The sequence below is a fragment of the Zonotrichia albicollis genome, chromosome 34 (genome assembly GCF_047830755.1).
Source record: "Zonotrichia albicollis isolate bZonAlb1 chromosome 34, bZonAlb1.hap1, whole genome shotgun sequence".
Taxonomy (NCBI): Eukaryota; Metazoa; Chordata; class Aves; order Passeriformes; family Passerellidae; genus Zonotrichia; species Zonotrichia albicollis.
Genome location: NC_133852.1, coordinates 868,779 through 892,475, shown reverse-complemented (window position 1 = coordinate 892,475; position 23,697 = coordinate 868,779). Strand labels below are relative to the sequence as shown.

Sequence of the window (23,697 nt, the reverse complement as noted above, 5' to 3'; positions counted from 1 at the left end):
AATTGGGTGAGGGGGGTTGGGGGAGGGGCTCAATTGGGGGAGGGGTTGGTGGGGGAGGGGCTCAATTGGGGAGGGGTTTGGGGGGAGGGGCTCAATTGGGGGAGGGGTCCCATTGGGGGAGGGGCTCAATTGGGGGAGGGGCTCCTTTTGGGGAGGGGTCCCATTGGAGGAGGGGGATTTTGGGGGGGAGGGGCTCCTTTGGGGAGGGGCTCAGTTGGGGGAGGGGTTTGGGGGGAGGGGCTCCTTTGGGGGAGGGGATCAATTGGGGGAGGGGTCCCATTGGGGGAGCGGGTCAATTGGGGGAGGGGCTCAGTTGGGGGAGGGGCTCCATTTTTGGGATGGGTTTTGGGGGGGTTCAGGGGGATTTTGGGGTCACAGCGATTTTTTTGTGGGGGGGGGTCCCAGCCGGGCTGTGACCCCTCCCCCTTCCCCTCCCCCCCCCAGCAAGGCGATTGCGTCATCAGCAAAGTGCTGACCTTTGACCTCACCAAGTACCCGGACACCAACCCCAACCCCAACGAGCAGTGACCCCCCCCAAAATACTGGGGACACCCCCCAAAATCATCGTGACCCCCCCCAAAATATTGGGGACACCCCCCCCAAAATCATCGTGACCCCTCCCAAAATATTGGGGACCCCCCCCCCAAAATCAGCATGAACCCTCCCAAAAATCCTGGGGACACCCCCCAAAATCAGCGTGACCCCCCCCCAAAAATCCTGGGGACCCCCCCCAAAATCATCGTGAACCCCCCCCAAAAATCCTGGGGACCCCCCCCCCAAAATCATCGTGAACCCTCCCAAAAAATCCTGGGGACCCCCCCCAAAATCAGTGTGAACCCCCCCAAAATATTGGGGACACCCCCCCAAAATCATCGTGAACCCCTCCAAAAAAATCCTGGGGACCCCCCCCAAAATCGTGATCCCAAAACTCTGGGACCCCCCCTTCAAAAATCCCGGGGACCCCAAAATCACCGTGACCCCCCCCCTAAAATCCCGGGGACCCCTCCCTAAAATCATCATGACCCCAAAATCCTTGGGACCCCCCCCCCAGAAAATCCTTGGGACCCCCCCCCAAAATCATCATGATCCAAAATCCTGGGGATCCCCCCCCTGCCAGGACCCCCAAAATCCTTGGGACCCCAAAAAAATCCTGGGGATCCCCCCCCAAATTCATCATGAACCACCCAAAAATCCCCAGGAACCCCCCCAAAATCATTGTGACCCCAAAATATCCTTGGGACCCCCCCCAAAATCATCGTGACCCCAAAATCCTCAGGACCCAAAAATCCCCCGGACCCCCCCCAAAAAAAAATTCTTGGGTTCCCCCCACCAAGGACCCCAAAATCCCCAGGACCCCAAAATCCTCAGGACACCCCCAAAAAATCCCTGGATCCTCCCCCAGGACCCCCAAAATCCTGGGGACCCCCCCCCAAAAAAATCATCATAACCCCAAAATCTCCAGGACCCCAAAATCTTTGGGATCTCTCAGAAAAATCTTTGGGACCCCCCCCAAAAAAATAATCAGGATTCTCCCCCCTGTCAAGGACCCCCAAAATCCTGGGGACCCCCCCAAAATCATGAGATTCCCCCCAAAATCCTGGGGACCCCCCACAACACCCCCCAAAATTATCATGATCCCCCCCCAAATTTTCAGGACCCCCCCCCAAAATTCCTGAGACCACCCTGAGCCCCTCCCGCCCCAAATTTTGGGGTCCCTGGGTGCTCCCACTCCCCAAATTATGGGGTCCTGTAGGAGGTCCTGGAATCCCCCCCAAATTTTTGGGGTCCCCCTAAAAGTCCCTTGGTGGGGACCCTCAAAATTGGGGACACCCCCAAATTTGGGGTCTCTGGGTGCCCCCACCTCAAATTTTGGGGTCCTCCCCAAGTCCCTTGAGTGGGGGGTGGGGGATCCATAAAAATTGGGGACCCCTCCCCCAAATTTGGGGTCCCCAAAAAAATTCCCTGGGGTGGGGGTGGGGACCCTCCACAATTGGGGGTCCCCAAATTTGGGGTCCCATAGGGGGTCCTGAACCCCCCCCCCCCAGTTTTGGGGTTCCTGGGTGCCCCCCCCAATTTGGGGTCCCTCCAAAACTCCCTTTGGGTGGGGAACCCCCTAAAATTGGGGACCCCCCAAATATTTGGGAAACCCCCCCCTCAAATTTGGGGTCTCTCCAAGGTTGCTTTGGGTTGGGGTGGGAATCCCCAAATATCGGAGACCCCCCCCAAATTTTGGGGTCCCTGGGTGCCCCCTCCCCCAAAATTTGGGGTCCCCCAAATGTCCCTTGGGTGGGGATCCCCATATTTGGGACCCCCTCCAAAATTTTGGGGTCTCTGGGTGCCCCTCCCCCAAAATTTGGGGTCCCACCGAAACTTCCTTGGGTGGGGATCCCCAAAATTGGGGACCCCCCCCAAATATTTGGAACTGCCCAAATTTGGGGTCCCCCAGAAAAATTGCCTCGGTGGGGGGTGGGGATCCCAAAAATTCGGACACCTCCCCCTAAATTTGGGGTCCCCTATGGGGTCTCTGCCCCCTCCCCAATTTCGGGGTCCCCTTTGCATTCCCGGTCCCCCCCCCCCCCATTTTTGGGGTGTCCCCCCTCCCCAATCATGTCCTGCCCCCCCCCCCCCCCCCCGCGGTTTTTATGGAATTGCCCCAGATTTGGGGAAGGAAAATGAAAATGAAATAAAATTTTAAAATGAAAAGTAATTAATTAAAAGAAAATTAATTAAATTTAAATTAATTAAAATGAAAATGAAAGGGGGGGGGAGGGGGATCTATAGGATCTGTAGGGGCTATAGGAGATCTATAGGGGATCTATGGGGGGATCTATAGGGTCTGTAGGGGGCTACAGGGGATCTATAGGGGATCTATGGGGGCTATAGGGGGATCTATAGGGGGGCTATAAGTAATCAATGGGATCTATAGGGGATCTATGGGGGCTATAGGAGATCTATAGGGGATCTATGGGGGCTATAGGGGGATCTATAGGGGGGCTATAAGTAATCAATGGGATCTATAGGGGATCTATGGGGGCTATAGGAGATCTATAGGGGATCTATGGGGCTATGGGGATCTATAGGGTCTATAGGGGATCTATAGGGGGGCTATAAGTAATCAATGGGATCTATAGGGGATCTATGGGGGCTATAGGGGGATCTATAGGGTCTATAGGGGATCTATAGGGGGCTATGGGGGATCTATAGGGGGGCTATAAGGAATCAATGGGATCTATAGGGCATCTATGGCAGGGCTATAGGTGATCTATAGGGGATTTATAGGATCTATAGGGGATCTATGGGGGCTATAGGAGATCTATAGGGAGCTATAGGGAATTTATTTGGGATCATTAGGGGATCTATAGGAGGCTATAGGCTATTGATAGGGGCTGTAGGGGATGTATAGGATCTATAGGGGATCTATGGGGCTATAGGAGATCTATAGGGAGCTATAGGGAATTTATTGGGGATCATTAGGGGATCTATAGGAGGCTATAGGGGATCTGTGGGGGATCTACAGGGGGGCTCTAGGGGATCTATAGGGGGTTATAGGGGATCCATTAGGATCTATAGGGGCTATAGGGGATCTATAGGGGGTCTATAGGGATATAGGGGATCTATGGAGGATCTATAGGGAATCGATTGGATCTATGGGGGATCTTTAGGGGATCCATAGGGGATTTATTTGGGATCATTAGGGGATCTATATGGGCTATAGGCTATTGATAGGGGCTGTAGGGGATGTATAGGATCCATAGGGAATTGATAGGATCTATAGGGGGGCTATAGGGGATCTATGGAGGATCTATAGGGAATCGATCGGATCTATGGGGGATCTTTAGGGGATCCATAGGGGATTTATTTGGGATCATTAGGGGAGCTATATGGGCTATAGGCGATTGATAGGGGCTGTATAGGATCTATAGGAGATCTATAGGCGGGCTATAAGTGATCTATGGGAGATCTATAGGATCCATAGGGCATCTAGAGGAGGCTATAGGGGAGCTATGGGGGATGTTTAGGGCGCTCGTAGGGATCTATAGCGGATCTATATGGGCTATAGGGGATCTATAGGGGGCGATAGGGGATCTGTGGAGGATGTATAGGGGATCTGTAGGATTCATAGGGAATCTATGGGGGCTATAGGGGGGCTGTAGGGGGTCTATGGGGGATTTCTAGGGGACTGTGGGGGATCTATAGGGGGGTTAGGGGATCTATACAGGACCTCTATGAGCTATAGGGGATCTATAGGGGATCTATGGGGTTATAGGGGATCTATAGGGGGCTATAGGGGATCTATAGGGGGCGATAGGGGATCTATGGGGGATCTATGGGGTTATAGGGGATCGATAGGGGGGCTATAGGAGACCTGTAGGGGGGTTATAGGTGGTCTATGGAGGATCTATAGGGGCTATAGGAGGGCTATAAGTGATCTGTAGGGGATCTGTAGGATCTATAGGGGATCTGTAGGGAATCTGTAGAGGGGCTAGAGGGGATCTATGGGGCTATAGGGGATTTATGGGGGCTATAGGGGATCTATGGGGGCTATAGGGGATCTATGGGGGCTATTGAGGATCTCTACAGGATCCATAGGGGATTTATGGGGGATCTACAGGGGATCTATAACGGCCGTAGGGGATCTATAGGGGCTATGGGATCTGTAGGGGGCCTATAGGGCATCTATAGTTTTATAGGGGCTATAGGGGGGGTCTATGGGGGATCTATAGGGGATCTATAGGGGGGCTATGGGGGATCTATAGGGGGTTATAGGGGATCCATTAGGATCTATAGGGGCTATGGGATCTGTAGGGGGCCTATAGGGATCTATGGTTTTATAGGGGCTATAGGGGGGGGTCTATGGGAGATCTATAGGGGATCTATGGGAGATCTATAGGGGGCTATGGGAGATCTATAGGGGGTTATAGGGGATCCAATAGGATCTATAGGGGCTATAGGGGATCTATAGGGGATCTATAGGGATCTATAGTTTTATCAGGGCTATAGGGGGGGGTCTATGGGAGATCTATAGGGATCTATAGGGGGCTATGGGGGATCTATAGGATCCATAGGAGTGCTATAGGGTATCTATAGGGGGCTGTAGGGGATCTGTTGGGGAGCTATAGGGATCTATAGGGTGTCATAAGGGATCTATAGAGAGTAGAGGGAATCTATGGGATCCATAGGGGGCTACAGGGGATCTATAGGTGTTCTATAGCGGTTCTATAGGGGATCTCTAGGGGGTTTATTAGGGGATCTATAGGGGCTATAGGGGATCTATAGGGGCTGTAGGGCTCTAGGGGATCTGTAGGGAGGCTATAGGGCAGCTATGGGGGATCTATAGGGGATCTATAGGAGGGCTGTAGGGGATCTATAGGGGGTTATAGGGGATCCATTAGCATCTATAGGGGCTGTAGGGGATCTATAGGGGGTCTATAGGGGATGTATAGGGGATCTAGGAAGCTGTAGGGGATCTGGGGGATCTATAGGGGGGCTATGGGGGATCTATAGGGGCTGTAGGGCTATAAGGGATCTGTAGGGAGGCTATAGGGCGGCTATGGGGGATCTATAGGGGATCTATAGGAGGGCTCTAGGGGATCTATAGGGGGTTATAGGGGATCCATTAGGATCTATAGGGGCTGTAGGGGATCTATAGGGCATCTATAGGGGATGTATAGGGGATCTAGGGAAGCTGTAGGGATCTGGGGGATCTATAGGGGGTTATAGGGGATCCATTGGGATCTATAGGGGTGTATAGGGGATCTGGGGGATCTATGGAAGCTATAGGGGATCTGGGGGATCTATAGGGGGGCTATAGGGGATCGATAGTTTTATAGGGCTGTGGGGGGGGGGGTCTATGGGAGATCTAGGGGCTATAGGGGATCCATAGGGGCGATGGGGGATCCATAGGGACCCTGGATGGGGGGCGTGAGGGGTCACAGCCTTGGGCTGTGGGGCGGGTCCGGGGTCTGGGGGGCTCCAGAGGGGTCTGGGGGCTCTCGGGGGCTTTGGGGGGGTCTGGGGGGTCCTGGCAGGGTCTGGGGGGGGAGGGTTTGAGGGGAATGGGGGGGTCTGGGGGGGCTTTTGAGAGCCTGGAGGGGTCTGGGGGCTTTGGGGGTCTGGGCAGGGTCTGGGGAGGGGGTTCCGAGGGGGTTTTTGGGGGGTCTGAGAGGAATGGGGGGTCTGGGGGGTCTTTGGGGGGGTCTGAGGGCACTGGGAGGGGTCTGGAGGGGTCCGGGGGAGTCTCGGGGTGCCGGGGGGCTTTTGGGGGCCTGGGAGGGGCCTGGGGGGTCCGGGCAAGGACTGGGGGGTCTGGGTGGGTCTGGGGGCTTTGGGGGGGTCTCAGGGTGGGAGTTTGGGGGCCTGGGAGGGGTCTGGGGGGTTCAGGCAAGGACTGGGGGTGCTAGGAAGGGGTCTGGGGGCTTTTGGGGGGTCTGGGCAGGGTCTGGGGGGTTCTCGGGGGGGCTTTGGGGGCTGTGGGGTGTATGGGGGGGTTTTGGGGTTCCGGGCAGGGTCTGGCTGGGTCTGGGGGCGTTGGGGGGTCTCGGGGGGGGGGCTTTTGGGGGCCTGGAAGGGCTGTGGGAGGTCTCGGGGGTCTTTGGGGGTCCATGGGGATCTGAGGGCGCTGGGAGGGGGTCTGGGGGCTTTGGGGGGGTCCGGGGGTGTCTCGAGGGGCCTGAGGGGAGTGGGGGGTGCTGGGGGTATTTGGGGGGGGTCCGGAGGGGGCTTTGGGGGGCTCTGAAGGAAAGGGAGGGGTCTGGGAGGGGTCTGGGAGCTCTCGGGGTCTTTGGGGGGTCCATGGGGATCTGAGGGCGCTGGGAGGGGTCTGGGGGCTTTGGGGGGGTCCGGGGGGGGTCCAGGCAGGGTCTGGGGGGGTTATGGGGGGTCTGAAGGAAATGGGGGGCTCGGGGGGCTTTGGGGGGGTCCGGGGGTGTCTCGGGGGGTCTGAGGGGAGTGGGGGGTGCTGGGGTTATTTGGGGGGGGTCCGGAGGGGGCTTTGGGGGCTCTGGAGCTCTCTGGGGGCCCCGCGGGGATCTGAGGGCGCTGGGAGGGGTCTGGGGGATCGGGGCAGGGTCCGGGTGGGTCTGGGGGTGTCCGGGGGGGGCTCTGGGGGGGCGGGGGTCCCTCCCCGTGCGGCGGCCGAACCCCAATCAGAGCCCGAGTTATTTGTGACCCGTTCCCATGGAAACGGAGCGGGGCTGAGCCGGCGGCAGCGCCGGGGGGGGCGGGGGTGGCACCAAGGGGGGGGGGGCAGGGACAGGGGTGGCACCGGGGGGGGGGGCAGGGACAGGGGTGGCACCGGGGGGGGGGGGCAGGGACAGGGGTGGCACCGGGGGGGGGGGCAGGGACACACAGGGGGTGGCACCGAGGGGACAACGGGGGGGGGGGGGGCGGCAGAGAATTGGGGGGGGTCGCGGGGGGGTCACAAAGTTGGCGTGGGGGAGGGGCCGGGAGCTCTCCTGGGGGTCCCCCAGGAGTTTTGGGAGGGGGGGGCAAGCCCAGCCCTCACCCCCCCCTCCTTTGGGAGTGTTAATTAGATTAATGAAGGGGGCGGGGCCTGACGGTGGGGGTCCCTTTTTGGGGAGGGGGGAGGGGGGGAGGAGGTGTCCCCCATCCCTGGGGGGGGGGCGGTTCATGGCCGGGTGGGAGGGGGGGGTGGGGTTTAGGCAATGGGGGAGGGGCCGCCTTAACCCCGCCCCCCGCCCCGCCCCCACCCGCTTCGCCTCCTCCCTCCGAGCTCCGCGCCCGGATCGGGCCCCCCCGAGCCGCCCCCCCCCGCCCCCCCCGCCCCCGCCGCCCCCCGGCCGGGCCACCCCCCCCCTCCATCACACTCGGGGGCCCCCCCATCCCCCCACCCCCATCCAGGGCCCCCCACACCCCCCCCACACCCCCCCCCACCCTCAGGGCTGCCGGGACCCCCCCCCCCATTTCACATTTTACACCCACTAAAATTTTAATTTAATTTCACACCCCCACACCCCAAATTTTTTAACCCCCCCCCACCCACCCCCATGCCAACCCCCCCTCCTTGACCCCCCCCACCTTCCGAGCCCCCTCCCCACATTTTTTTTTTTTTATTTTTTTAAATTTTTTTTTGTTTTTTACCTCCCGGGGGGGGGTCGGGATGGAGGGCGCGGGGGGCGGCGGGGCCCCCCCGGGGGGTTCCGAGCCCCCCGACCGCGCTGTCGAGTACCTGCTGGAGCTGAACCGGATTATCGCGACTCAGCGACATCTCCTGGCCTCGCAGCGCCGCCGCATCGCGCAGCTCGAGGGGCAGCTGCAGCGCCTGGCCCGGGAGAACCGGCACCTGCGGCAGCGCGGGGCGGCGGGCAACGCCGGCACCCCCCGGCACCCGGTGAGGGCGCGGAGCGGCCGGGGGGCTTGGGGGGGACCGGGGGGTTTGGGGGTGTAGGGGGGATTGGGGGTGTAGGGGGGATTGGGGTGTGGGGGTAGGGACGCCCCCGGATGTGGGGGATTTGGGGTCTGGGGGTTTTGGGAGTGTCAAGCCAGGACAGGGAGTATTGGGGATATGGGGGGGTTATGGGGGGTATCGGGGTATATATAGGGGATGTGGGGAATATGAGGGATATGGGGGTATGGGGGATATGGGGGGATAGGGACGCCCCCATATATGGGGGATTTGGGGGTTTTGGGGATATGGGGGGTATAGGGAGTTATGGGGGTATGGGGGATATGGGGGTATGGGGTGTGTGGGGATATGGGGGATATGGGGGGATAGGGACGCCCCCATATATGGGGGATTTGGGGGTTTTGGGGATATGGGGGGTATAGGGAGTTATGGGGGATATGGGGGTATGGGGTGTGTGGGGATATGGGGGGATAGGGACACCCCATATATGGGGGATTTGGGGGTATTGGGGGGGATAGGGGGGTATGGGACATGTGAGCAGTATGGGGGATATGGGGGGATAGGGACGCCCCCGGATATGGGGGGGTTTGGGGGTATTGGGGGATATGGGGGGTGTGGGGGATTTGGGGGTCTGAGGGTATTGGGGATGTGGGGGATGGTGGGAATGTGGGGGGTGTGAGACATAGGGCGATATAGGGGATGTGGGGATATGGGGATAGGGACACCCCCATACATGGGGGATATGGGGGATATGGGGGTGTGGAGGTATTGGGGGTATGGGGGGTATATGGGGGCACATGGGGATAAGGACACCCCCATATATGGGGGGTGTGGGACATATGGGGGTTATAGGGATGTGGGGGATATGGGGGTTTAGGACGTATGGGGGATATGGGGGGGATATGGGGGTTTGGAGATGTGAGCAGTATGGGGGGGATATAGGGGATAGGGGGATATGGGGGGATAGGGACACCCCCAGATATGGGGGGGATATGGGGATGTGGGGGGGGATATAGGGATGTGGGATATGGGGGATGTGGGACATAATGGGGGATATAGGGGATGTGGGGATAGGGACGCCCCCGGATATGGGGTATTTGGGATATGGGGGGATATGGAACTTATGGGGGGTGTGGGGGATATGGGGGATGTCAGGGTTATAGGGGGGATATAGGGGTATGGGACATGTGAGCGATATGGGGGGATTGGGGGGTGTGGGGCTATGGGGGTGTGGGGGATATGAGAGGGATATGGGGGTTTGGGACCTATGGGGGATATGGGGGGTGTGGTACATATGGGGGGTATAGGGGATATGGGGTTATGGGACACGTGAGCAGTATGGGGGATATGGGGGGTATGGGGGGTATGGGGATAGGGACATCCCAGATATGGGGGGGATATGGGGGATTTGGGGGTCTGGGTGATATGGGACATATGGGGGGTATAGGGGATGTTTGGGGGATATAGGGGATGTGGGGATATGGGGGATATAGGGATAGGGACACCCCCAGATGTGGGGGATTTGGGGGTCTGGAGGCATTGGGGATATGGGAGTATTGGGGGTTTGGGGGGACATGGGGGGGATATGGGGGTATGGGACATGTGAGCAGTATGGGGGATGTGGGGGATATGGGGAGTTGTTTAGGGGGTATGGGGATAGGGACGCCCCCGAATATGGGGGATTTGGGGGTCTGGGGAGTATTGGGAGTTATGGGGATATGGGGGGTATTGGGGGATATGAGGGGTGCAGGGGGATGTGGGGATATGGCGATAGGGACACCCCCAGATATGGGGGGGATATGGGGGATTTGGGCCCTATGGGGGATATGGGGGGTATAGGACATGTGAGCAGTATGGGGGATGTGGGGGATATGGGGGGTTTAGGGACACCCCCATATATGGGGTGTATGGGGGATTTGGGGGTCTGAGGGTGTTTGGGGTGGGGGCGATATGAGGAGATATGGAACTTGTGGGGGCTATGGGGGTCTGGGGGATGTGGGGGATATGGGGGGTATGGGACCTGTGAGCAGTATGGGGGATATGGGGGATGTGGGGATAGGGACGCCCCCAGATATGGGGGATTTGGGGGGTCTGAGGTATATAGGGGGATGTGGGGATATAAGGGGATTGGGGGATGTGGGGGATATGGGGATAGGGACGCCCCCAGATATGGGGGGGTGTGGGGGGGATATGGAATTTGTGGTAGTTATGGGGGTGTGGGGATATGGGGGGATTGGGGGATATGGAACTTGTGAGGGGTATGGGGGGATATGGGGGTATGGGATATGGGGGGATATGGGGGTGTGGGATATGGGGGGATATGGGGGTGTGGGATATGGGGGGATATGGGGGTGTGGGGGTATGGAACATATGGGGGGTATAGGGGGGATATGGGGGTTTGGACCATTTGGGGTTATGGGGGGGAAATGGGGGATGTGGGGCATGGGGGCGTATGGTGAGATTTGGGAATAGGGACACCCCCATATAGGGGAGGATACGGGGGATATGGGGGGTATGGGACATGTAGGGGGTACGGGACATTTAGGGGGTATGGGGGTGTGGGGAGTATGGGACATATGGGGGATATGGGGGGTTTAGGACATGTGGGGGGGTATGGGAGTGTGGGATATGGGGGGGATGTGGGGGGATGTGGGGATATGGGGGGTGTGGGGCTTGTGGGGGGATTTGGGGGTTTGGGACATGTGGGGGATTTGGGGGATATGAGGGGGATATGGGGGGAAAGGGGGGATATAGGGGGACGTGGGGATAGGGGGCGTGTGGGGGGATATGGGGTGTGGGGGGATATGGGGTGTGGGTTATGGGGCACCACGATGGGGTCAGAGTGGTTATGGGGTGGGGGGCGCTGTTTGGGCTCGGGGTCACGGGGGGGTCACGGTGAGGGGGGGGGGTGGGGTCACCGAGGGGTCACCGGGACCGGGTTTGGGGTGGGGTCACTGGGGTGGGGAGGGTGAATTGGGGGGGGGGTCGTGGGGTGGAGACCCCCTGATTTGGGGAGGGGAGGGGGTTCCAGGGGGTCGTGGGGAGCTCAGGATTGGGGGTGCAGGGGTGGGGAGGGGGTCACGGGGGGGTCACAGGGCAGGGACCCCGATTTTGGGGTGGGGAGGGGGTCATGGGGTGGGGACCCCTATTTTGGGGTGGGGAGGGTTTGGGGGAGCCCCGGGTTTGGAGGCAGAGAGGGGGTTCTGGAGGAGGTCACATGGGGGGAACCCCAATTTTGGGGGGTTCATGGAGTGGGGAGGGAGCTTGGGGGGACAGGGAGCCCGGATTTGGGGTGTCCAGACCAGGGCAGGGGTCTCAGGACCCCCAAAGAGGGGTCCCAGGGATGCCCAGGGGTTCAGGAACACAGCCCCAAAAAATTGGGGATCCCCAAATCCGAATTGGGGATCGGACATTTGGGAACCTGGGATCTGCCAAAATCTGCTGGGACCCCCCCCAAAATCTGGGATTTGGAAATCCATAATCTGGGACCCCTCCTCAAAATCTGGATTTTGGGGATCTGGGCATCCCAAAATCGGGGATCTGGGATTTGGGAATGCAGAATACGGGGCTGCCACCAAAACCTGGGATTGGGGGTCCCAGGGCCGTCCATCCCAGGTCAGGGGGGTCCCAGGGATGTCCAGACCAGGCCAGGGGGTCCTGGGCCTTGTGGGATTGGGTCAGGGGGTCCCAGGGCCATCCATCCTGGGTCAGGGGGGTCTCAGGGGATGTCCAGACCAGGGCAGGGTCTCAGGACCGTATGGGCAGGGTCAGGGGGTCCTGGACCTTGCGGACTGAGTGAGGAGGTCCCAGGACTGGCTGGACCAGGCAGGGGTCTCAGGTCCATCCAGGCTGGGTCAGGGGGGTCTCAGGGATGCCCAGACCAGGACGGGGGTCTCAGGGCCATTTGGGGTAGGTCAGGGGGTCCTGGACCTTGTGGGATTGGGTCAGGGTCTCAGGGATGCCCAGACCAGGGCAGGGGTCTCAGGTCCATCCAGGCTGGATCAGGGGGTCTCAGGGATGCCCAGAGTGAGTTGGGGGTCTCAGGTCCATCCATCCCAGTCAGGGCGTCCCAGGGATGCCCAGACTGAGTTGGGGGTCCCAGGCCCATTTGGGGCAGGGTCAGGGGGTCCCAGGGCCATCCATCCCGGGTCAGGGGGGGTCTCAGAGATGCCCAGACTGAGTCAGGGGTCCCAGGACCCCCATCCCTGATCAGGGGGGTCCCAGGTCCATCCATCCCGGGTCAGGGGGGTCCCATCCATGCCCAGACCAAGCTGGGGGTCCCTGGTCCATCCATCCCAGGCCAGGGGTCTCAGGTCCATCCATCCCAGGTCAGGGGGTCTCAGAGATGCCCAGACTGAGTCGGGGTCCCAGACCCCCATCCCTGCTCAGGGGCTCTCAGGTCCATCCATCCGGGTCAGGGGTCTCAGGTCCATCCATCCCAGGCCAGGGGGGTCTCAGAGATGCCCAGACTGAGTCGGGGGTCCCAGGACCCCCATCCCAGGTCAGGGGTCTCCCAGGTCCATCCATCCCGGGTCAGGGGCTCCCATCCATGCCCAGAACCGTCCCTGCCCAGCCCGCGGTGCCACCCCCGTGTCCCCCGTGTGTCCCCAGGGCCACGCGGGACGCCGAGGCTCAGTACCAGAACCACCTGGAGGCCGAGGGGCTCTACGGGGACCCGAGCTGCCGTACCCGGCCCGGGGCGAGCGGGACCTGCCCTACCCGAGCCACGGCGACCCCGACGGGGCCTACCCGGCTCACCTGGAGCGCGACGGGACCTACCCCGAGCACCTGGAGCACGACGGCAGCTACGCGGAGCACCTGGAGCGGGAGCGGCCCTACCCCGCGCACCTGGAGCGGGACGCGGCCTTCGAGGCGCTCACCGAGCGCGACGGACCCTACACGGGCCGGGGCGAGCACGAGCGGCCCTACCCGAGCCGAAAGGAGCGGGACAGACCCTACCTGAGCCGAGCCGAGCGCGACGGGCCCTACACGGCGCGCATGGAGCAGGAGGGGCAGTTCCACGGCTGCCTGGAGCGGGACCTCCAGTACCAGCCGCACCTGGACAGGGACGGGCAGTACCCGGGCAGGATGGAGCAGGACGGGCAATACTCCAGCAGGATGGAGCAGGATGGACAATACTCCAGCAGGATGGAGCAGGACGGACAGTATCCCAGCAGGATGGAGCAGGACGACAGTATCCCAGCCGCATGGACCGCGAGGGGCCGTACCGCGCGCGGCTGGAGCGGGACGCGCAGTACCCGGAGCGGGACGCGCAGTACCCGGCGCGGCTGGAGCAGGAGGGGCCGTACCCGGCGCGGCTGGAGCGGGAGGCGCCGTTCCGGGCCCGGGACGGGCACTACGGCAGCTGCTGGGAGCGGGAGTGGCGCGGGGGCCGCTGAGCCGCGGCGCCTCCCGCAGCTCCAGCCCCGGGGGCGGACACAGCACCAGCGCCAGCACCAGCCCGGCCACCACCCTGCAGCGCAAGTACGGGATACGGGACACAAATACGGGACTGGGGAGGGGGATGGCACTGAAATACGGGATTGGAAAGAGGATGGTCCTAAAATACGGGATTGGGGACACAAAAATAACGGGAGTGGGGAGGGGAATGGCGCTAAAATATGGGATTGGGAAAGGGGATGGTGCTAAAATATGGATTGGGGACACAAAAATACCGGTAGTGGCACTAAAACTGGGATTGGGAAAGGGAATGGTCCTAAAATACGGGATTAGGGACACTAACGGGAGTGGGGAGGGGGAATGGCACTAAAATACGGGATTGGGAAAGGAGATGGTCCTAAAATACGGGATTGGGGACACTAACGGGAGTGGGGAGGGGAATGGCACTAAAATACGGGATTGGGGAATGGAAAATGGTTCTAAAAAATGGGATTGGGGACACAAAAATACCGGGAGTGAGGAGGGGGAATGGCACTAAAATACGGGATTGGGGAATGGAAAATTATTCTAAAAAATGGGATTGGGGACGCAAAAATACCGGGAGTGGCACTAAAATACGGGATTGGGAAAGGGGATGGTCCTAGAAACGGGATTGGGGTGGGGAACGGCACGAAAAACGGGACTGGGAAAGGGGATGGTCCTAAAATACGGGATTAGGGACACAAAAATACCGGGAGTGGGGAGGGGGAATGGCACTAAAATATGGGATTGGGAAAGGGGATGGTCCTAAAATATGGGATTGGGGACACAAAAATACCGGGAGTGGAGAGGGAGGGGAATGGCACTAAAATATGGGATTGGGGAATGGAAAATGGTTCTAAAAAATGGGATTGGGGACACAAAAATAACGGGAGTGGGGAGGGGGAATGGCACTAAAATACGGGATTGGGGAATGGAAAATGGTTCTAAAAAATGGGATTGGGGACACAAAAATACCGGGAGTGAGGAGGGGGAATGGCGCTAAAATACAGGATTTGGGACACAAAAATACTGGGAGTGGGGAATGGGGTGGCACTAAAATATGGGATTGGGAAAAGGGAATGGTCCTAGAAATGGGATTGGGGAGGGAAATGGTGCCAAAAAATGGGATTGGGGATGGGGAATGGCCCCCAAAAATGGGATTGGGAACGGCACCAAAAACTGCAGTTGGGAATGGTCCCGAAATCGGGACTGGGGAGGGGAATGGTGCCACAAAATGAGATTGGGAACAGCACCAAAAACAAGATAGCGAATGGCCCCAAAAAACCAGGATTGAGGATGGGGAACAGCCCCAAAAAATGAGATTGGGGATTCGCACAAAAAAATGGGATTGGGGTGGGGAATGGTGCCAGAAAATGGGATTGGGGTGGGGAATGACACTAAAAAATGGGATTGGGGATGGCCCCAAAAAATGGGATTGAGGATGGGGAGCAGCCATAAAAAAACAGGTTTGGAGATGGAGAATGGCCCTAAAAACGGGATTGTGGTGGGAAATGGCACCGAAAATGCCACTGGGAAGGGTCCTAAAATCCAGGATTGGGGATTGGGAATGGCCCCAAAATCAGGGGTCCAGAACAGCCCCAAAAAACGGGATTGAGGATTAGGAACAGCCCCCAAAACAGGGATTGAGTGTTGGGAACAGCCCTAAAAACAGGAGTTGGGAATGGCCCAAAAAAAAATGGGGATTGGGAACGGCCCCAAAATCTCAGACTGGAGAGCAGAGTTCAGGAGCACACCCCAAAATCGGGGATCTGGGATTTGGAACTTCCCAAAATCTGGGATTTGTGGGATTCGGGATTCCCAAAATCTGGGATTTGTGGGATTCGGGATTCCCAGATTCTGGGTTTTGTGGGATTGGGGATTCCCAAAATCCAGGATTTGGGATCAGGGACTCCTCCCCTCCAGCCTCCAAAATCGAGGATTCGTAGGATTGGTGATTCCCTCCCCAAAATCGGGGATTTGGAGAATTAGGATTTCCAAAATCAGGAATTTGTGGAATTTGGGATTCCCTCTCCAAAATCGGGGATTTGAGGGATCCAGGATTCAGGATTCCCCTCCCAAAATCTCGGATTTGTGGGATCCGTGACTTCCCAAAATTGGTAATTTGTGGGACTTGGGATTCCCAAAATTGGGGATTTGAAGATCCAGGATTCCCAAAATCAGGGATTTGTGGATCCGAGATTTGGGATTCCCTTCCCAAAATGGGGGATTTGTGGGATTTGAGATTTTCTCCCCAAAATCAGGGATTTGAGGGATCCAGGATTCAGGATTCCTCTCCCAAAATCTCGGATTTGTGGGATCCGTGACTTCCCAAAATCTGGGATTTGTGGGATTGGAGATTCCCTCCCCAAAACTGGGGATTTGAGATTCCCAAAATTGGGGATTTGTGGGATTCGGGATTCCTAAAATCGGGGATCTGGGATTCAGAACTTCCCAAAATTGGGGATCTGTGGGATTTGAGATTCCCAAAATCCGAGATTTGGGATTCCTAAAATCGGGGATTATGGATCCAGGATTCCCTTCCCAAAGTTGGGGATTTGGGGTCCCCAAAATTTGGGATTTGTGGATCCGGGATTCCCTTCCCAAAATCCTGGATTTGGGATTTCTAAAATCGGGGATTTGTGGGATTTAATATTCCCAAAATGGGGGATATAAGGATCTGGGATTTGGGATTCCCTTCCCCAAAATCGAGAATTTATGGGATTTGTGAGATTTGGGATTCCCAATTTGGGATTTTTTGGCTGCGGCCCCTCCCCCATCCGCCCCCCCGGGGGGGAGGAGCAGGTGCGGGACCCGCGGGGGGGGAGGGGCGACGTCAGAGCCCCCCCCGGGCACCGTCTGTCTGTCCGGGGGCACCTGGGGACAGACGGACCTGGGGATTTTGGGGGGAATTTTGGGAGGTTTTGGGGGGATTTGGGGCGGTTTTGGGGGGATTTTGGGGAGGGGGATTTTGGGGGGAGGGGTCTCTGCCCCTCACTGACCCCTCCCCCCTTTACCCCCCCCCAGGTCGGATCGCGACAGCTCCAGGACAGTGAGGTCAGTGCTGCCCCTCCCCCACCGCGCCCCTCCCCCTCCTTCCCTTCCCCTCCCCCCCCTCGGACGCCTGGGTCCCCTCCCGGGGGGAGGGGGGGTGGGGTGGGGTATCAGGTGAGTCGCGACAGGGCCGTTCTGTCGCGACAGGGCTGTTCTATCCCTCCATTACCCCCCCCCTTTCCCGCGCATGTCGCGATAGTGACGCGCTGCGCTGAGCCGGTGTGTCGTGACAGGGCTGATATATCGCAACAGGGCTGATATATCGCGACAGGGCCGATCTATCAGGGCAGCCCCCGGCGCGTCGTGTCGCGATAGGGCTGGCGTGTCGCAGCGGCGCTGACGCGTCGCGACAGGGCAGTCCCCGCGCTGTGACAGTGTCGCGACATGCGTCATGTCGCGACAGGCGGGGCCGCGCGGGTGCCGGGGCGGCGTTGCCGGGCGACAGCGCGGGCGGTGACAGCGGTGACAGCGCCGGGGGAGGCGACAAACGCGGGGGGGGGGGCGTTGCCGTGGTAACGGGAGCAAAATCCCCCCAAAAATGCCCAAAATCACCCCAAAATTGCCCCGGGGGGGAGGGGCCGGGGTGTGACACTGACAGGGTTGGGGACAGGGACAGAACGGGGGGACAGCGCGGGTGACACCGGGCAGGGGCTGGTGTGACGTTGTGTGACATTATGGGTGACACTGGGTGTGGCACCGGGTGACATCGTGTGTGACACTGGGTGTAGCACTGGGTGACATCATGTGACATTGTGACACCGGGTGACATTGTGTGACATTGTGTGTGGCGCTGGGTGTGGCACTGGGTATGACATTATGAGTGACATTGGGTGTGGCAGTGGGTGACATTGTGTGTGACATTGTGGGTGACACTGGGTGTGGCTCTGGGTGTGACAGCAGGTATGACATTATGGATGACACTGTTTTGTGACATTGTGTGATATCATGTGACATTGGGTATGGCACTGGGTGTGACACTGTGTGACAGTGGGTATGACACTGTGTGACATTGTGTGACACTGGGTGTGACATTATGGGTGACACTGGGTGTGAGACTGGGTGTGGCACTGTGTGACATTGTGTGACACTCTGTGTGATACTGTGACACTCTGTGTGACACTCTGTGTGTCAGTGTGTGACATTGTGTGAGACGCTGAGTGTGACAGTGGGTATGACATTATGGGTGACACTGGGTGTGGCCCTGGGTGACATTGTGTGACACTGTGTGTGACATTGTATGTGGCACTGGGTGTGGCACTGGGTGTGACACTGTGTGTGACACTGTGTGTGACACTGTGTGACACTGAGTGTGGCACTGGGTGTGACATTGTGTGTGACACTCTGTGTCAGTGTGTGATATTGGGTGTGGCACCAGCTGACACTGAGTGTGGCACTGTGTGTGACATTGTGTGTGACACTGTGTGACATTGGGTGTGACACTGTGTGTGACACTGGGTGTGTCAGTGTGTGATGCTGGGTGTGACACTGGGTGACATCATGTGACACTGGGTGTAGCACTGGGTGTGGCCCTGGGTGACATTGTATGACACAATGTGTGTGACATTGTGTACGTTGACATGGTGTGTGACATGGTGTGTGACACTGGGTGTGGCCCTGGGTGACATCGTGTGACATTGTGACATTGGGTGTGGCACTGGGTGTGACATTGTGTGACATCATGTGACATGGGCGTGACATGGGGTGTGTGACACTGTGTATGACATTATGTGGCACTGGGTGTGTCAGTGTGTGTGACACTGGGTGTGACACTGTGTGACATCCTGTGCAACCCCGTGCAACAGCATGTGACAGTGCGTGTGACATCAAGGGCTGTGTGACACTGAGTGACACTGAGAGTGACACTGAGCGTGACACTGAGTGTGACACTGGGAGTGATACCAAGGGCTGTGTGACACTGAGAGTGACACTGTGTGTGACACTGAGAGTGACACTGAGTGACACTGAGTGTGACACGAGTGTGACACGAGTGTGACACTGGGAGTGACACCAAGGGCTGTGTGACACTGAGTGTGACACCATGATACTGTGTGTGACGCTGTGACACTGTGACACCATGTGACATAGCGTATGACACTGTGCCAGGGTGTGACACCCTTGTGTGACCGCTGTGTGATGGCATGTGACACTGGGTGTGACACCGGGTAGGATGCTGTGTGTGACACCGTGTGTGACACCGTGTGTGACACCGGATGTGACACCGTGTGACACTGTGCCGGGGTTGTGCGTGTGTGCAAGGGCCATGTGGCAGTGGTGACACCGCGTGTGACACCGTGCCAGGGTGTGACACCAGGTGTGACCCCCGTGCAAGAGCCATGTGACAACGGTGACACCGTGTTGTGACACTGTGCCAGGGTGTGACACCTTCGTGTGACCCCTGTGCGAGGGCATGTGACAATGGTGACACCGTGCCAGGGTGTGACACTGCAACCCCGTGCAAGGGTGTGTGACAATGGCAACACTGCGTGTGACAATGGTGACACCGTGTGTGACACTGCATGTGACACCGTGCCGGGGGTGACAGTGTGCAATCCCATGCAAGGGCATGTGACAGTGGTGACACCGTGTGTGACACCGTGCCAGGGGGTGACACCAGGTGTGACCCCTGTGCAAGGGCGTGTGGCAATGGTGACACTGTGTGTGACACCGCGTGTGACACTGCATGTGACACTGTGACACCGTGCCAGGGTGTGACACTGTGCAACCCTGTGCGAGGACCATGTGACAGTGGTGACACCGCGTGTGACAGTGCATGTGACACTGTGTGTGACCCTGTGTAACCTCGTGCAAGGGCATGTGACAATGGTGACACGGCGTGTGACACTGTGTGTGACACCGTGCCAGGGTGTGACACCAGGTGTGACCCCTGTGCGAGGGCAGTGCCGGGGTGTGCACGGGCCATGTGACACCGTGTGTGACACCGTGTGTGACACTGTGTGACACTGTGTGACCCCGTGTGACACAGTGCCAGGTGGTGGCACCCCCGTGCCAGGGCCATGTGCGGGTGTGCCGGGCTGTGTCCCCTCCCTGTCCCCTCCTTGTCTCTCTGCCTGTCCCTGTCCCTGTGCCAGGCTGTGTCCCCTCCCTGTCCCTGTCCCTGTGCAGGGCAATGTCCCCTCTGTCCCTGTCCCGGGCTGTGTCCCCTCCCCTGTTCCTGTCCCCTCCCTGTCCCTATTCCTGTCCCAAGCTGTGACTCCAGTGTCCCCTCCCTGTCCTCGTCCCCTGTCCCTGTCCAAGGCCATGTCCCTGTCCCTGTCCCTGCGCAGGGCTGCCACTCCGGTGTCCCTGTCCCCTCTCTGTCCCTTCCCTGTCTCCTCCTTGTGTCCCCATGTCCCTGTCCCCATGTCCCTGTCCCCAGGCCTGTCCCCATGTCCCTGTCCCCATGTCCCTGTCCCCATCCCTGTCCCTGTGCAGGGCCATGCCCCCCTGTTCCTGTCCCCTCCCTGTCCCAGGCTGTGACTCTGATGTCCCTGTCCCTGTGCAGGGCCATGCCCCCCCTGTCCCCAACCCAGGCTCTGTCCCTGTCCCCTCCGTGTCCCCATTTTTCCACGTCCCTGTCCCCTCCCTGTCCCTGTCCTTGTGCAGGGCGATGTCCCCTCTGTCCCTGTTCTGTCCCTGTTCCTGTCCCTGTCCCAGGCCGTGTCCCCCCTGTCCCTGTGCTGGGCTGTGACTCTGGCGTCCCTGTCCCCATCCCCTGTCCCTGTCCCCTCCCTGTGCCCATGTCCCTGTTCCTGTCCCAGGCAGACTTTAGCGTCCCTGTCCCCATCCCCTGTCCCTCTGTCCCTGTCCCAGGCCATGTCCCCATGTCCCTGTCTCTGTCCCCTCCCTGTGCCCATGTCCCTGTCTCTGTCCCCTCCCTGTGCCCATGTCCCTGTTCCTGTCCCAGGCAGACTTTAGCGTCCCTGTCCCCATCCCCTGTCCCTGTCCCTCTGTCCCTGTCCCAGGCCATGTCCCCATGTCCCTGTTCAGGGCCATGTCCCTGTCCCCACACTGTCCCCCTCCCTGTCCCTGTCTCTGTCCCTGTCCCCTACATGTCCCTCTCCCGGTCCCTGTGCTGAGCTGTGACTCCAACGTCCCTGTCCCCTGTCCCTGTCCCTCTCCCCTCCATGTCCCGCTGTCCCCATGTCCCTGTCCCCATCCCTGTGCCTGTTCAGGGCCATGTCCCTGCTGTCCCCATGTCCCTGTCCCTGTCCCAGGCCGTGTCCCCCCTCCCAGTCCCCATGTCCCCCTGTCGCCATCCCTGTCCCATCCCTGTCCCTGTTCAGGGCCATGTCCCCGCTGTCCCCTCCCTGTCCCCATCCCCTGTCCCTGTCCCCTCGCTGTCCCCATGTCCCTGTTCAGGGCCATGTCCCCGCTGTCCCCTCCCTGTCCCCATCCCCTGTCCCTGTCCCCTCGCTGTCCCCGCTGTCCCCAGGGTCGGGCAGGGCCGGAATTCCGCCCGGGCCCTTCCGGACCGGGGGGGGGCGGGGGGGGGCAGGAAAGGGGGGGAGGGGCAGCGGCCGGACCGGCCGGACCGAGGGACCGGACACCCCAAAATCCCACCCGGACACCCCAAAACCCACCCTGGACACCCCAAACCCCACCCGGACACCCCAAAACCCACCCTGGACACCCCAAAATCCCACCCAGACACCCCAAAACCCACCCTGGACACCCCAAAATCCCACCCAGACACCCCAAAATCCCACCCAGACACCCCAAACCCCACCCGGACACCCCAGAATCCACCCTGGACACCCCAAAATCCACCCAGACACCCCAAAATCCACCCTGGACACCCCCAGACCCCCCCAGAACAGCCCAAAATCCACCCGGACACCCCAAAGCCCCCCAGGACACCCCCAGAACCCCCGCGGACCCCCCAGCTCGGCCCCCCCATGCCGTGAGTGTGACCCTGGGGACATTGGGGGGGGGGGGGGGGGAGGTGACACCTGGGACACCCCCGAGTGGGATTTGGGGATTTTGGGGGGTCCGGGGGGGTTTGGGGGGGTCAGGGCCGGACCCGCCGCCCCCGGGGCCCCTCCCCCACCCCGCTGGATCCCCCCCCCGCCCCTCCCCCCACTCCTGTTCCCCGCTCCCCCCTCTCGTGTCCCCCGTGTCCGTCTGTCCGTCCGTCTCCCCCCCTCCGGCTCTTGACTCGTTTCTCTCCTCTCTCTCCTCCCTGTCCGTGTCTGTCTGTCCGTCCGTGTCCCGCCTCCCGTGTCTGTCTGTGTCGTCGTCCCCCCCCGCCGTGTCCGTCTGTCCATCCATGTCCCCCTGTGTCCATCTGTCCATCCATGTCCCCTCCCCATGTCCGTCTGTCCATTCCCCCCCGTCTGTCTGTCCATCCATGTCTCGCCGTGTCTGTCTGTCCATCCATGTTCCCCCATGTGTCCGTCCGTCCATCTGTATCCCCTGCCATGTCTGTCTGTCCATGTCCTCCCCGTGTCTGTCTGTCCATGTCCTCCCTGTGTCCGTCTGTCCATGTCCTCCCCGTGTCTGTCTGTCCATGTCCTCCCTGTGTCCGTCCATCCATCCATACCCCCCCCATGTCTGTCTGTCTGTCTGCCATCCAACCCTCCCCCCAATCCATCTGTCCCCGCCACTGTCCATCTGTCCATCCTTGTCCATCCCTGTCTGTCCGTGCCCCGCTCTGTCCGTCCTTGTCCGTCTGTCTGTGCCCCCCATTGTCCATCCCTGTCCGTCTGTCCGTCCTGCCACAGTGACTCGTAGCCATCTGTCCCCTCCCCTCTGTCACCTCCTGCCCGCTGTCCCCACGTCCGTCTGTCCCTCAGTGTAACTACGTCCATCTGTCCCTCGGTGTCCCCTCTGTCTGTCTGTCCCCTGTCAATCATCCCTCTGTCCCCTGCCCCCGCTGTCCTTCTGTCCCTACTGTCCGTCTGTCCCCCCCTCTATCACCCCCTGTCCATTGTCCCCTGCCTGTCCCCTGTCCATCCCTGTGTCCCTCTGTCCATTGTCCCCTCTCTGTCCATCTCCGTGTCCCCCTCACGCACAGACCCGTGTGTCCGTCTGTCCCCCCGTTGTCCCCCCATCCGTCCCCCTGTCCATTGTCCCGTCTGTCCCCTGTCCATCTGTCTGTCCCCTGTGTGTCCCCGTCCGTGTGTCCATCCGTGTCCATCTGTCCATCCCCTGTCCCCATGTCCATCCGTATCCATCTGTCCGTCCCCCGTGTGTCCCTGTCCCCGTGTCCCCCTGTCTGTCCCTATGTCCGTCTGTCCCCTGTGTGTCCCCTGTCTCTGTGTCCATCCGTGTCCGTCTGTCCCCTGTCCCCGTGTCCAGCTGTCTGTCCCCTGTCTGTCCTGTCCCTGTGTCCATCTGTCTGTCCCCTGTGTGTCCCTGTCCCCGTGTCCATCTCTGTGTCCCTGTGTCCATCTGTCCATCCCCCCGTGTGTCCCCACGTCCATCTGTGTCCATCTGTCCGTCCGTCCCCGCGTGTGTCCCTGTCCCTGTGTCCATCCGTGTCCATCTGTCTGTCCCGTGTCCATCTGTCCGTCCGTCCCCCCCCGTGTGTCCCTGTCCCCTCCAGGTGCCACCCTCAGGTGCTTTGGCTGCTCCAACCTCCCCCCGCCCGCAGGTAAGAGCCGCCCCTCCCCCACATGCTGCACCCCGGGGTCCTATGGGGGCTCTGTGGGGACCCCCGGGATCTTATAGGGGCCATAGGGACCCCACACCACCTATAGGGGCCATAGGGACCCCCAGGATCCTATGGGGGCTCTATAGGGACCCCCGGGATCGTATGGGGGCCATAGGGACCCCTGGGACCTATGGGGGCCATAGAAATCCCTATAGGGTCTCTATAGGGACCCTCGGGACCCATAGGGGCCATAGGGGACCCCACACCA

General features: G+C 59.8%; 2 protein-coding genes across 3 annotated transcripts in view; both read left to right on the top strand.

The window, feature by feature from the left end:
• LOC141726280 (structural maintenance of chromosomes protein 1A-like) overlaps window positions 1-1,472 on the top strand; it is a 31,672-nt gene extending 30,200 nt beyond the window's left edge. The window contains exons 12-14 of the mRNA XM_074531011.1: window positions 445-536; window positions 622-644; window positions 733-1,472. Coding sequence (XP_074387112.1) covers window positions 445-528 — 84 coding nt within the window. The 3' untranslated portion in view covers window positions 529-536; window positions 622-644; window positions 733-1,472. The remainder of the gene's footprint in view (window positions 1-444; window positions 537-621; window positions 645-732) is intronic.
• An 11,469-nt stretch (window positions 1,473-12,941) lies between these two features.
• Window positions 12,942-23,697, top strand: part of LOC141726388 (IQ motif and SEC7 domain-containing protein 1-like) — a 34,046-nt gene continuing 23,290 nt past the window's right edge. The window contains exons 1-3 of one of the 2 annotated variants that reach the window (XM_074531220.1): window positions 13,739-13,849; window positions 16,811-16,840; window positions 22,558-23,429. In XM_074531220.1, the coding sequence (XP_074387321.1) occupies window positions 23,060-23,429 (370 nt within the window). In that variant the 5' untranslated portion in view covers window positions 13,739-13,849; window positions 16,811-16,840; window positions 22,558-23,059. Of the gene's footprint in view, window positions 13,850-16,810; window positions 16,841-22,557; window positions 23,430-23,697 lie in introns of both variants that reach the window. The other variant, XM_074531219.1, reaches the window with a different exon arrangement.